The 15,390-nt window shown below is 46.0% G+C and overlaps 1 protein-coding gene across 3 annotated transcripts in view; it reads left to right on the top strand.

The window, feature by feature from the left end:
* Positions 1-15,390, top strand: part of arid1ab (AT rich interactive domain 1Ab (SWI-like)) — a 69,406-nt gene that overhangs the window by 32,530 nt on the left and 21,486 nt on the right. For all 3 annotated transcript variants that reach the window (XM_035793023.2, XM_035793021.2, XM_035793020.2), the window contains exons 3-4: positions 1,011-1,655; positions 1,833-1,949. In XM_035793023.2, the coding sequence (XP_035648916.1) occupies positions 1,011-1,655; positions 1,833-1,949 (762 nt within the window). The remainder of the gene's footprint in view (positions 1-1,010; positions 1,656-1,832; positions 1,950-15,390) is intronic.

The raw sequence follows: 15,390 nt of genomic DNA, 5'->3' as shown, positions 1-15,390 counted from the left end.
AAGATGCTGGAGGAAACTGTTACAAAAGTATCTATATCCACAGTTAAACGAGTCCTATATCGACATAACCTGAAAGACCGCTCAGCAAGGAAGAAGCCACTGTTCCAAAACTGCCATAAAAAGCCAGACTCTCGGTTTGCAACTGCACATGGGGATAAACATTGTACTTTTTGGAGAAATGTCCTCTGGTCTGATGAAACAAAAATAGAACTGTTTGGCCATAATGACAATTATGTTTGGAGGAAAAAGGGGGAGGCTTGCAAGCCGAAGAACGCCATCCCAACCGTGAAGCTCAGGGGTGGCAGCATCATGTTGTGAGGGTGCTTTGCTGCAGGAGGGACTGGTGCACTTCATAAAATAGATGACATCATGAGGAAGAAAATTATGTGTATATATATGTAATGAAGCAACATCTCAAGACAGGAAGTCAGGAAGTTAAAGCTTGGTCGCGAATGGATCTTCCAAAATGGACAATGAACCCAAGCATACTTCACAAAGCCCTGACCTCAATCCTATAGAAAATGTGTGGGCAGAACTGAAAAAGCGTGTGCTAGCATGGAGGCCTACAAACCTGACTTAGTTACACCAGCTCTGTCAGGAGGAATGGGCCAAAATTCATCTAACTTATTGTGGGAAGCTTGTGAAAAGGCTACCTGAAACGTTTGACCCAAGTTAAAGAATTTAAAGGCAATGCTACCAAATACTAATTGAGTGTATGTAAACTGCTGACCCACTGGGAATGTGATGAAAGAAATTATAGCTGAAATAAATCATTCTCTCTACTATTATTCTGACATTTTACATTCTTAAAATGAAGTGGTGATCCTAACTGACCTAAGATGGAAATTTTACTAGGATTAAATGTCAGGAATTGTGAAAAACTGAATTGAAATGTATTCAGCTAAGGTGAGTGTAAACTTCCTACTTCAGCTGTATGTGTATACAGCGACCCCTGATATAGATTGTAAAGACTCTAAATCTGTGATTACATTGCTGTTTGTCCTCTCTAGATGGCCGGCTATGGGCAGCAGGGTCCAGGGGGCTACGGTCAGCAGAGCCAGGGCTACTACGGCCAGCATGGCCCCCCACCACACGCTGGTCAGCAGCAGTCCCCCTACCCCCAGCAGGTCCACACCTCCCAGGGTCAGCCCTCAGCCCAACACAGCCAGCCTGGGGCCCCCGGCCCCTATCCCCAGGGTCAAGGCCCTCCGCAGGTGGGTCCACCTCAGATCCAGCCGCCCTACAACCAGGGACCGCAGCAGCAGGGCCAGGCCGTGCCTCAGGGTCAGGGCCCCCAGCCCAGCTACCCTCAGCAGCAAGGACCCCAAGGGCAAGGGCAGCAGCCTCCACAGCAGCAGCTCCCCTCGCAGCAGCAAGGACCCCCCCAGCAGCAAGAAAGGGTGGCCCCTCCACAGGCCCAGCCACCCCCGGGCCATCAACAACCCCCAGGCCACCAGCCACCCCCTAGCCATGGTGGGCAGCAGCCACCCACAGGCCATCAGCCCTCCCCAGGCCCCCAGGGCCACCACCCCTCTCCAGGTCACGGTGGACCCCCCCAGCAGCAGGGTCAGTCTCAGCAGGGCCAGCCCTCACCCTACTCTCAGACCCCACCCCTGCAGCAGTCGCCCTTCCAGCGGTTTCCACCTCCACCGCAGGTAAATCACCACACCCCCGTTGAACTAAGACCTAGGCATAGCTTGGGGAGCTAACGTAAGTCGGCAGGGTTCCACGTCAGGACGATGTCTTTTGATATGGAAAAAGGAAGTGTAGGCTCCTCAGTCTACAGACGGTCATCTGTTTTTCCTCACCCTTTTTCTTCCCTCTGTCTTCAGGAGCTCTCCCAGGACTCGTTCAGCTCCCAGTCCAGTGCTCCCCCCTCCAACCAGCCCATGACTTCCACAAAGAGTGGAGCAGAGGACAGCATGCAGGGACGGCCTTCTAGCTTACCGGTGAGCCCTCCCAAGACATTAACGGTCTGTCACTCAACACACACGTACACACATTCTATCATTCTACCACTACAACAAACACTACCTCCCTGACTGTCAACTCAGCAGACCTCTTTCCCAGCACCTTATTTTAGCATATCCACCTCCTCCGGCCCAGCCCCCTCTGTTGGACTGGCTGCTGGCTGAGTTGACCTTGACTGTTCACATGGTAATAAGCTGGAACACAAACACACACACACGTCACGGTCTTTATAGACTCTCTCCTGGGTTGACAGTTATTCTGACGTGAGCGTTCCCTTCACACTGCAGGGAGGAGTGGTGAATCAGGTCTCTGAGAGGAGAGGTAAGGCGAAAGGGCAGGTTGGTGGAGCTGTGGGATGAACAGAGGAGTTGAGTTGAGTAAAAGGCCACATTTACTGAAGCACAATTAACCTGTCTCGAGAAGCAGGTGAAAACATGTTCATGAGGTAAATAAAAAGTGATTTATATTTGATATTTTTCACTTTGAAATTGACCTTTTATTTCACCCCTAATTAATTAGCAAATGCTAATTCAAAGATACCGGATTATGAAAGGAAAGGGTTTTGAACTTTCACTACTTCTCTCTCTGTGTGAAAAAGCGTAACACTCCAGTTGAAGTCAGTATCTGTGGTTGTTTATAGGTTGAGGCAGAGAACACATATGACCTCATTCAAGGCGGCAGGGATAGAAGGTGAAAAATTAGATCGTTAATGAGATATAATGAAAGTGAGGGGGAGCGATTGAGCAACACGCGCTAAGGATGTGTTTCCCTCTCTTATTTATCCTATTTATTTATCTCGGGACTCAGCCATTGGCCAAGGAGGTTGTGTTTCCTGGGGATTCCCCCCATCGGCTGTGTGTGATTGGCTATGAGAGCCATTCATCTGGCAGAGGTCTGGACAAGCAGATTCCACATTGCCTGCCGCCCCCTCCTCCCCCTACCTTCCCCGTGGAGTGCACATGACAGAGTGTGCAGATTAGTCCCGCCAACTTTAGCCATGCTGCCTTTCAGCCTGACACACACACACACACACACACACACACACACACACACACACACACACACACACACACACACACACACACACACACACGGCTGGCTGGCTGGCTGGCTAACACCTCAGCCAGAACAGTGGAGATACAACACTGATCGCCTCAGCTATATCATAAAGCCAGTGTTGCCAATGCCAAATGATAGCCCAACCAGAACAGAGCACATTGCATAATTCTAAACCACCAATGTCAGGTAGGTAGCTTTAGGACAGCTTAGGTCTACTGCCTTTTTAAAATGAAACTTTTGAAAAACTTAATTGTTCACACAATGTGGAAATTTCCATTTGGTTTCACCATAACATTTATGGTGAATTGATTAAACTTTAGCAAGGCAACACCTCCTCAGCCATTGTACAAGCAGACTGGTCTGCTTGATCCAGGTGCTGACAACCAGTGTTTCTGTCTGCTGCATATTCCTGTGGGAATTCACAAGACTAACTGACAGACGGTAGTCAATCCCTGGTAGCACAACAACAACCAGCATGAGAAAATGGAAAAACAGCCAGGCAGCGAGGTTGAAACCAGATGGACGAGTTGAGCTGGTTCCTCGTTTGTTTTCAGCCAGGTTGCTAACGGAACTGCAAACACTCACTCTCTCTCTCGCTCGCTCTGTGTTCAACATACTGTGTTGTTACACATACCGCACTCTTCTTTTAATAAGGTTTTTATTTGACACAGTGTTATCAGATCTTCAACCAAAACCTAATATTAGATTAAGGGAACATTTGTGAACAAATAACACATTGTTGATACTTATTTTATTTATTTAATTAACAAAGTTGTGCACCACCCAATGCCCCAGTGTGAAAAGTAATTTCCCCCTTATACCCAATAACTGGTTGTGTTACCTTTTAGCTGGCAATGACTGCAACCAAATGCTTCCTGTAGTTGTTGATCAGTCTCACATCGCTGTGGAGGAATTTTGGTCCGCTTTTCCATGCAGAACTGCTTTAACACGCCGACATGTGGCTTTTCCATGCAGAACTGCTTTAACACGCGACATGTGGCTTTTCCATGCAGAACTGCTTTAACACGCGACATGTGGCTTTTCCATGCAGAACTGCTTTAACACGCGACATGTGGCTTTTCCATGCAGAACTGCTTTAACACGCGACATGTGGCTTTTCCATGCAGAACTGCTTTAACACGGCGACATGTGGCTTTTCCATGCAGAACTGCTTTAACACGCGACATGTGGCTTTTCCATGCAGAACTGCTTTAACACGGCGACATGTGGCTTTTCCATGCAGAACTGCTTTAACACGGCGACATGTGGCTTTTCCATGCAGAACTGCTTTAACACGGCGACATGTGGCTTTTCCATGCAGAACTGCTTTAACACGCGACATGTGGCTTTTCCATGCAGAACTGCTTTCCATGTGGCTTTTCCATGCAGAACTGCTTTAACACGCGACATGTGGCTTTTCCATGCAGAACTGCTTTAACACGGCGACATGTGGCTTTTCCATGCAGAACTGCTTTAACACGGCGACATGTGGCTTTTCCATGCAGAACTGCTTTAACACGCGACATGTGGCTTTTCCATGCAGAACTGCTTTAACACGCGACATGTGGCTTTTCCATGCAGAACTGCTTTAACACGCGACATGTGGCTTTTCCATGCAGAACTGCTTTAACACGGCGACATGTGGCTTTTCCATGCAGAACTGCTTTAACACGGCGACATGTGGCTTTTCCATGCAGAACTGCTTTAACACGGCGACATGTGGCTTTTCCATGCAGAACTGCTTTAACACGGCGACATGTGGCTTTTCCATGCAGAACTGCTTTAACACGCGACATGTGGCTTTTCCATGCAGAACTGCTTTAACACGGCGACATGTGGCTTTTCCATGCAGAACTGCTTTAACACGGCGACATGTGGCTTTTCCATGCAGAACTGCTTTAACACGGCGACATGTGGCTTTTCCATGCAGAACTGCTTTAACACGGCGACATGTGGCTTTTCCATGCAGAACTGCTTTAACACGCCGACATGTGGCTTTTCCATGCAGAACTGCTTTAACACGGCGACATGTGGCTTTTCAAGCAGGAAATGCTCGTTGCAGGTCCTGCCGCAACAGGTCTGGATTTTGACTAGGCCATTCCAAAACTTTTGTTTGCATTTCAGCCATTTTTATGTAGACTTCTTTGTGTGTGCTGTATCATTGTCTTCACTTCAACTAAGACTGATGGCCTGACATTCTCTGATGCAGAGCAGAATTCATGGTTCTTTCAGTGTTGGCAAGTCGTCCAGGCCCACAGGCAGCAAAGCATCCCCAAAACCATCACACTACCACCACCATGCCTGACTGTTGGTATGAGTTCATTTCTGTGGAATGCAATTTTTGGTTTTCACCAGACATAATGGGAACCATGTCCAATAAGTTCCACTTTTGACTTCCAGGAGTCTTGACGATCATCCAGGTGCTCCCAGGTGCTTTTTGGCAAGCTTCAGGTGACTTTTTGGACTACTTGGGTCCTGTCATGCATCAAGACCATGATCCAAAACACAAGCAAGTCTACATGCAAATGTCATAAAAGCAACAAAATTTTTGTTTTGTAATGGCCTAGCCAAAGTCCTGACGTAAACTCAAGATGACCACGAGGTGAGGTCGTCTGGGGACTCTTTCCAGGCCGTGAGGGAGAGGATTTAACCCTGCTTAGGTGTCTCTGACCCTGGGTCGTCTAGGCATCGGCTTGGCCTCGGGTTGGATCCAGGCAGAGACATACAGGGGTCAGGGGGTCACTACTGTAGGAGCATAAATTGAAGTCCTCTGGGTTATATGGATATTGTAATATCATTTACAAGGCCCATAGTTGACACATAAAACCCCAGACCGACACACAACACTATGTGTGTCTGTCACTGTATGTGTGTGTGTCTGTCACTGTATGTGTGTGTGTCTGTCACTGTATGTGTGTGTGTGTCTGTCACTGTATGTGTGTGTGTGTCTGTCACTGTATGTGTGTGTGTGTCTGTCACTGTATGTGTGTGTGTGTCTGTCACTGTATGTGTGTGTGTCTGTCACTGTGTGTGTGTGTCTGTCACTGTATGTGTGTGTGTCTGTCACTGTGTGTGTGTCTGTCACTGTGTGTGTGTGTCTGTCACTGTATGTGTGTGTGTCTGTCACTGTGTGTGTGTGTCTGTCACTGTCTGTGTGTGTGTGTCTGTCACTGTGTGTGTGTGTGTCTGTCACTGTCATGTGTGTGTGTGTGTGTGTGTGTGTGTGTGTGTGTGTGTGTGTCACTGTCACTGTGTGTGTGTGTGTGTGTCACTGTCACTGTGTGTGTGTGTGTGTCTGTCACTGTGTGTGTGTGTGTGTCTGTCACTGTGTGTGTGTGTCTGTCACTGTGTGTGTGTCTGTCACTGTGTGTGTCTGTCACTGTCACTGTGTGTGTGTGTGTGTGTGTGTGTGTCTGTCACTGTGTGTGTCTGTCACTGTGTGTGTCTGTCACTGTGTGTGTCTGTGTGTGTCTGTCACTGTGTGTGTGTGTCTGTCACTGTGTGTGTGTGTGTGTGTGTGTGTGTGTGTGTCTGTCACTGTGTGTGTCTGTGTGTGTGTCTGTCTGTCACTGTGTGTGTGTGTGTCTGTCACTGTGTGTGTCTGTGTGTGTGTCTGTCACTGTGTGTGTCTGTCACTGTGTGTGTGTGTCTGTCACTGTGTGTGTGTGTGTGTGTGTGTGTGTGTGTGTCTGTCACTGTGTGTGTCTGTCACTGTGTGTCTGTCACTGTGTGTGTCTGTCACTGTGTGTGTCTGTCACTGTGTGTGTGTGTGTGTGTGTGTCTGTCACTGTGTGTGTCTGTGTGTCTGTCACTGTGTGTGTGTGTGTGTGTGTGTGTCTGTCACTGTATGTGTGTGTGTGTCTGTGTGTGTGTGTGTCTGTCACTGTGTGTGTGTGTGTGTGTGTGTGTGTGTGTGTGTGTGTGTGTGTGTGTGTGTGTGTGTGTGTCTGTCACTGTGTGTGTCTGTCACTGTGTGTGTCTGTCACTGTGTGTGTCTGTCACTGTGTGTCTGTCACTGTGTGTGTCTGTGTGTGTGTGTCTGTGTGTCTGTCACTGTGTGTGTGTGTGTCTGTCTGTCACTGTGTGTGTGTGTGTCTGTCACTGTATGTGTGTGTGTGTCTGTCACTGTATGTGTGTGTGTGTGTGTGTGTGTGTGTGTGTGTGTGTGTGTGTGTGTGTGTGTGTGTGTGTGTGTGTGTGTGTGTGTGTGTGTGTGTGTGTGTGTGTGTGTGTGTGTGTCTGTCACTGTGTGTGTCTGTCACTGTGTGTGTCTGTCACTGTGTGTGTGTGTGTGTCAGTGTGTGTGTCAGTGTGTGTGTGTGTCTGTCACTGTGTGTGTGTGTCTGTCACTGTGTGTGTGTGTCTGTCACTGTGTTTAAGGGGGTGGGAAGCGGTCTCAGTGTTGTCAATGTCAGGCAGTTCTTTCACTTTCCCTGGAAGTGACACTTCCTCTCCATGTCAGCCCTCTGTGGGAATGGGAAAGTCTACCCCCCACCCTCTCTCTTTTTTAATCTTCTCCTTGCCCTCTGAGAGTTTCTTTTGTACCCCTCTCCCAACGTGGGGCTAATCCCACTGACACTCCCACTGGTCTTGGTCTTTTGCCCCCGCTGCTAAGGATCCTAAGGACTCGGTGTGTGGGCACTGACTGACTGAAAGAGCTCTGGACTAGAGAGAGGAGGAGTGAGAGAGGGGAAGGTCACATGTTGGTCACACACTCGCTCTCTGTTGTTTTTACGCCCTCTCTTTTCATCCCTCCCTTCCGCTTTTCCCCTTTTCTCATTAACCAGCGTTTCATCTGAAGTAGTTGATTCAGAACTTATACGATTCAGGGTCTGTGTTGTCCAGCGTGTTTGTGTGCAAGAGGAAAGCCCAATTGGGCCCCACCCTTAGATTCCTTCACACAGGAACTTGTGGCTTGCATCACTGTTAGCGGACCAACCCCATCTCCCAAACAGCCCCCATGACCTATAGTGTATGTTCCAAGTTCTCTCTACTCCTCTGCAGCAGTACAGCTTGTTTGTGCGACACAGCTCTGGCGCATTCTGCCTAGCTAGGCCGGACCACTTTTTCTCTCTCACCCTACTCAGCCCCAACCTTTTCTTTTGGCTTTTGTTGGTTTGGCCAATTTTTTAAAATTTGAATAGTAGGCAATGTAACCAATCACAACCCTCCTTTTATATCATTGCAAGTCCTGCATATTGATTATACACATTCACTCTGTTGGTAATGCAGACAAATCCGATCATAACTCTAAAGGTCGTAGAGAGCCTACTATGGAACTTCAATTAGCCCGTAGATTATATTATGTCCATCAAGATGTTGAAACATTTACCCATTCAGAATGTCCATATTTTCAATAAATTAATATAATTAAAAAAAAATTGAAATCAAAATACTACTCTTATTACAGAACAAATGATTATTTTACAATGACGGCCAAACCCTCCCCTAACCCGGACGATGCTGGGCCAATTGTGCGCCACCCTATGGGACTCCGATCACGGCCGGTTGTGACACAGCCCAGGATCGAACCAGGGTCTGTAGTGACGCCTCTAGTACTGAGATGGAGTGCCTTAGACCGCTGCGCCACTCAGGAGTCCATATAAAGCTTCATATGACACGTTTGCTTTGTAGCACGTACAATATAAAACATGGAGTCTTAAAGGAGGCCCGGTAATGCCAAAATGTCATAAATATGCTAATGTTGATTGTTTCTATATTATGCTTTTAGATACAAATGTCAACAATCCTTCCTCCAAAGGACCATTCTATAGATTAAATGTTGTGATAATGGTATTTTTTGTCCTGGTTTTGTAAGGAATCACCCTCTGTCTCTGTGTATAAATTAGCTTCGGCTCAGCCTTATTTTGTGAACCTCTCTCTCGGCTCTGCCTGTCGTTGCAGTATTCAGTGTCCTGGGCGTATTTCCTGTTGCTATTCTGGGGCCAGAGCTTCCTGTGCCCACGTGTCTTATTCAGATTCCTGGGTTGACTGCCTCTCTCGGTTTCTCTACTCTTTTTCTCTCACCCCTCTCATTCTCTCTCTCTCGTACGTACATGATTTTTAATTAATGTACTTGAGAAAATTCAATCTGCTGATAATGTATTGTTTGAATTTGCCTCAGTGAATTGTTTTGGAGCTGGCTAACCCAGCCTGCTTTTTGCTCTTGTGCGCGCACACTCTCACACACTCTCTCACACACTCTCTCACACAAGCACGCCCCTCCCCCCTCCATTTCTGCTAGGCTGAGCTAGTTTTTCAGCACAAAGGCAGTGGCTGACTGCAGCACTGTCTATCCTCTCTGCTCCCTCTTTCTCTGTGGTGGTTGCTTGGACAGGGGGATTTTAGATGCACCAAAACAGCTCATTAAATTTTAAGTAATGCTCTTTTAGATTAAACCACCTTTTGTTGTTCTGCTCTGAGAAACGGTGGTTGGGTCAGTTAGTGAAGGGCTTTGGCAGCGCCCTCTAGTCTACTTTGGGTTGTTGCTGGGTGTCTGTCGTCGGTGGGAGGGGCGTTGCTCTGGAGAACAAGGCAGAGAAGCAAGCAGTCTGAATCAAATAAAATCACATTTTATTTGTCACATGCACCGAATACAACTGGTGTAGACTTTACTGGGAAATGCTTGCTTATGAGCTCTTCCCAACGATGCAGTTTTAAAAATAAAATGGTAACACATGGAATAAAATAAAAATACACAAGAATGAAGCTATATACAGGGAATACCATATTAGTGTTTAGAGGTAGATGGGTACATGAAAGCAGGGTAAAGTGACTAGGCATCAGGATAGATAATAAGAGTAAAATCAAGAACAGAGTAGCAGCAGCAGCATATGATGAGTCTAAAAGTGTGTGTGTGTGTATGTATTTGCGTATGTAGTGAATGTGTGTGGGAGTGTGTAGGTAGGTATGTATGTGTACCAGTTAACCTCTTGCTCCTACCTGGCACGCAGGCGTCCCATCTAGAGCTCTGGAAATGCAAATGCATTACGCTAAATGCTAATAGTATTAGTTAAAACTCAAACGTTCATTAAAATACACATGCAGGGTATTGAATTAAAGCTACACTCGTTGTGAATCCAGGCAACAAGTCAGATTTTTTAAATGTTTTTCGGCGAAAGCATGAGAAGCTATTATTTGATAGCATGTAACACCCCAAAAGACCTGCAGGGGACGTAAACAAAATAATTAGCATAGTCGTCGCTACACAAACCGCACAACAAAATATAAAACATTCATTACCTTTGACCATCTTCTTTGTTGGCACTCCTAGATGTCCCATAATCACTATTGGGTCTTTTTTTCGATTAAATCGGTCCATATATAGCCTAGATATCGATTTATGAAGATAATAATAAACTGAAAAAAATAGCGTTTCATAACGTAACGTCATTTTTTAAAATTCAAAAAGTCGATGATAAACTTTCACAAAACACTTCTAAATACTTTTGTAATGCAACTTTAGGTATTAGTACACGTTAATAAGCGATAAAATTCATCAGGAGGCGATGTCAATTCTATAGGTGTCTGTCTCGAAAAAATGTCTTGGAGAGAGCTCGACCAAAACATCCGGTCGGAGACCGGAGGGAATCGATTCCCTTGATTCGGTTAGACCAAGAATCACGGCTGAATCAAATGACAAGACTCTAGACAACGTGTGGAAGCTGTAGGCACTGCAACCTCGGCCTCATTTAATTCGGTTCACTTTGAACAATTCCTGGAAGTGGCGCATGGATATTTATTTCAATTTTCATTGATCAGATTTTCATGCACTTTTCGATGAAACACACGTTCTGTTATAGTCACAGCCGTGATTTAACCAGTTTTATAAACGTCTGAGTGTTTTCTATCCACACATACTAATCATATGTATATACTATATTCCTGGCCTGAGTAGCAGGGCGCTGAAATGTTGCACGATTTTTAACAGAATGTTCGAAAAAGTAGAGGGTCGACTTAACAGGTTAAACAAATCCAAATATATTTTAGATTCTTCAAAGTAGCCACCCTTTGCCTTGACTGCATTGCACAGTCTTTGCATTCTCTCAACCAGCTTCATGAGGAATGCTTTTCCAACAGTCTTGAAGGAGTTCCCACATATGCTGACCACTTGTTGGCTGCTTTTCCAACTCATCCCAAACCATCTCAATTGGGTTGAGGTAGGGTGATTGTGTAGGCCAGGTCATCTGACGCAGCACGCCATCACCATGCTTCTTGGTGAAATAGCCCTTACACAGCCTGGAGGTGTGTTTTGGGTCATTGTCCTGTTGAAAAACAATTGATAGTCCCACTAAGCGCAAACCAGATGGGATGGTGTATTGTTGGAGAATGCTGTGGTAGCCATGCTGGTTAAGTGTGCCTTGACTTCTAGATAAAAACCAGCAAAGCACCATCATACCTCCTCCTCCATGCTTCATGGTGGGAACCACACATGCAGAGATCATCCGTTCACCTACTCTACGTCTCACAAAGACACTGCGCTGGAACCAAAAGTCTAAAATTTGGACTCATCAGACCAAAGAACAGATTTCCACCAGTCTAATGTCCATTGCTCGTGTCTCTTGGCCCAAGCAAGTCTCTTCTTATTGGTGTCCTTTAGTAGTGGTTTCTTTGCAGTAATTCTACCATGAAGGCCTGATTCACACAGTTTCTGAACAGGTGATGGTGAGACATGTCTGTTACTTGAACACTCTGAAGCATTTATTTGGGCTCCAATCTGTGGTGCAGTTAACATTAATGAACTTATTCTCTGCAGCAGAGGTATCTCTGGGTCTTCCATTCCTTTGGCCTTCCTCATAAAATCCAGTTTCATCATAATGCTTGATGGTTTTTGCGACTGCACTTGAAAAAACTTTCATAGTTCTTAATTTTCCGAATTGACTGCCCTTCATGTCTTAAAGTAATGATGGACTGTCATTTCTCTTTGCATATTTGAGCTGTTCTTGCCATAATATGGACTTGGTCTTTTACCAAATAAGGTTATCTTCTGTATACCACCCCTACCTTGTCGCAACGCAACTTAATAGCTCAAACGCATTAAGCAGGAAAGAAATTCCACATATTAACTTAAGGCACACCTGTTATTGAAATGCATTCCAGGTGACTGCCTCATGAAGCTGGTTGAAAGAATGCCAAGAGTGTGCAAAGCTGTCATCAAGGCAAAGGGTGGCTACTTTGAAGAATCTCAAAAATAAAATAGATTTTGATTTGTTTAACACTTTTTTTTTTGTTATGGTGTTATTTCATAGTTTTGATGTCTTCACTACAATGTAGTAAATAGTCAAAACAAAGAAACTCTTGAGTGAGTAGGTGTGTCCAAACTTTTGACTGGTAGTGTGTATAAATGTATGTGTGTATGTATAACACACACTACCGTTAAACATTTGGGGTCACTTAGAAATGTCCTTGTTTTTGAAAGAAAATCCATTTTTAAAATAACATCAATTTGATCACAAATACAGTGTAGACATGGTTAATGTTGTAAATGACTATTGTTGCTTGAAACGGCAGATTTTTTTTTTTTTTTAAGTAAAAAAATAAATAAATGAATATCTACATAGGCCTACAGAGGCCCATTATCAGCAACCATCACTCCTGTGTTCCAATGGCACATTGTTAGCTAATCCAAGTTTATCATTTCAAAAGGCTAATTGATCATTAGGAAACACTTTTGCAATTATGTTAGCACAGTTGAAATGTGTTGTGCTGATTTAACCTCTGGGATATGTGGGACAGTAGCGTCCCGCCTCGCCAACAGCCAGTGAAATTGTAGGGCGCCAAATTCAAAACAGAAATCCCATAATTAAAATTCCTCAAACATAGAAGTATTTTACACCATTTTAAAGATAAAGTTTTTGTAAATCCAGCCACAGTGTCCGATTTCTTAAGGCTTTACGACGAAAGCACACCAAACGATAATGTTTGGTCAGTATCTAGTCACTGAAAAACACAGCCATTTATCCAGCCAAAGAGAGGAGTCACAAAAAGCAGAAATAGAGATAAAAGTAATCAGAAATCCCAGTTCCACAATAAATGTTTGATTTGTTCGATAAAGTCCATCTTTTATGTCCAAATACCTCCTTTTTGTTTTCGCGTTTAGTACACAATCCAAACTCACGAGGCGCAGGCAAGTTCAGACGAAATGTCATATTACAGTTCGTAGAAACATGTCAAACGATGTATAGAATAAATCTTTAGGATGTTTTTAACATAAATCTTCAATAATGTTCCAACTGGAGAATTCCTTTGTCTGTAGAAATGTGATGGAACGCAGGTCACTCTCACGTGAGCGCGCGTGATCATCTCATGCCAGTCCCTTCACAGAACAGCGCAAACTGTCTCTAACTAGAACAGAATGAGTGGGAGGCCCTGGTGCACAACTGAGCAAGAGGACAAGTACATTTGTGTCTAGTTTGAGAAACGGACGCCTCCCAAGTCCTCAACTGGCAGTTTCATTAAATAGTACCCGCAAAACACCCGTCTCAACTTCAACAGTGAAGAGATGACTCTGGGATGCTGGCCTGCAAAAAGAGAAAAACAATGGAATTACCTTAAGTATTCAGACCCTTTGCTATAAAACTTGAAATTGAGCTCAGGTGCATCCTATTTCCATTGATCATCCTTGATGTTTCTACAACTTGATTGGAGTCCAATCAAGTAAAGTCAATTGGTTGGAGGTGACCAAGAACCCGATGGTCACTCTGACAGAGCTCCTGAGTTCCTCTGTGGAGATGGTTGTCCTTCTGGAAAGTCCCCCCCATCTCTGCAGCCCTCCACCAATCAGGCCTTTATGGTAGAGTGGCCAGACGGAAGCCACTCCTCAGTAAAAGGCACATGACAGACCGCTTGGAGTTTGCCAAAAGAAACCTTAAGACTCTGACTATGAGAAACAACATTCTCTGGTCTGATGAATCCAAGATTGAACTCTTTGGCCTGATTACCAAGCGTCATGCATGGAGGACACCTGGCACCATTCCTACGGTGAATCATGGGGATGGCAGCATCATGCCGTGGGGATGTTTTTCAGTGGCAGGGACTGGGAGACTAGTCAGGATTGAGGGTAAAATGAAAGGAGCAAAGTACAGAGATCCTTGATGAACACCTGTTCCAGAGCGCTCAGGACCTCAGACTGGGGTGAAGGCATCGTGCCATGTCCTTGAGTGGGCTAGCCAGAGCCCAGACATCTTTGGAGAGACCTGAAAAAAGCTGTGCAGCGACGCTCCCCATCCAACCTGACCAAGCTTGAGAGGATCTGTCGAGAAGAATGGGAGAAACTCCTCCAAATACAGGTGTGCCAAGCTTGTAGCGTCATACCTTTAGGCTGTAATCGCTAATGTAAGTGCGGAGTAAGAGGTCTGAATACTTATGTAAATGTAATATTTCAGTTCTTTTTTTAATTTGACAAATATGCTAACATTTCTTAACCTGTTTTTGCTTTGGTATTGTGTAGATTGTTAATGGGGGAAAAATGATTTAGAAGCTGTCTCGGAGCCTGTTGGTCCGAGAGCTGATGCTCCGGTATCATTTACCATATGGTAGCAGAGTGACCAGTCTGTGGCTAGAGTCTTTGGTAAGTTTTCGGGCCTTCCTCTGACACCGCCTGATATAGAGTTTCTGGATGGCAGGGAGCCCTGCCCCAGTGATGTACAGTCACTGTCCGCACCACCCTCTGTAGTGCTTTGCTGTCAAGGGTGGTGCAATTGCCATACCAAGCAGTGATGCAGCCAGTCAATATGCTCAGCCCCTGGTATCAGACAGGCTGTTGTTCCTCCCTCCCAGCCCCCAGATCCGCCCCTGGTATCAGACAGGCTGTTGTTCCTCCCTCCCAGCCCCCAGATCAGCCCCTGGTATCAGACAGGCTGTTGTTCCTCCCTCCCAGCCCCCAGATCAGCCCCTGGTATCAGACAGGCTGTTGTTCCTCCCTCCCAGCCCCCAGATCCGCCCCTGGTATCAGACAGGCTGTTGTTCCTCCCTCCCAGCCCCCAGATCAGCCCCTGGTATCAAGACAGGCTGTTGTTCCTCCCTCCCAGCCCCCAGATCAGCCCTGGTATCAGACAGGCGGTGGTTCCTCCCTCCCAGCCCCCAGATCAGCCCCTGGTATCAGACAGGCTGTTGTTCCTCCCTCCCAGCCCCCAGATCAGCCCCTGGTATCAGACAGGCTGTGGTTCCTCCCTCCCAGCCCCCAGATCAGCCCCTGGTATCAGACAGGCTGTGGTTCCTCCCTCCCAGCCCCCAGATCAACCCCTGGTATCAGACAGGCTGTCGTTCCTCCCTCCCAGCCCCCAGATCAGCCCCTGGTATCAGACAGGCTCTTGTTCCTCCCTCCCAGCCCCCAGATCAGCCCCTGGTAGCAGACAGGCT

Source organism: Oncorhynchus keta, chromosome 19 (genome assembly GCF_023373465.1).
Source record: "Oncorhynchus keta strain PuntledgeMale-10-30-2019 chromosome 19, Oket_V2, whole genome shotgun sequence".
NCBI classification, from domain to species: Eukaryota; Metazoa; Chordata; class Actinopteri; order Salmoniformes; family Salmonidae; genus Oncorhynchus; species Oncorhynchus keta.
The sequence above is the reverse complement of the archived record's forward strand: the minus strand, read 5'-3'. Positions and strand labels throughout refer to the sequence as shown.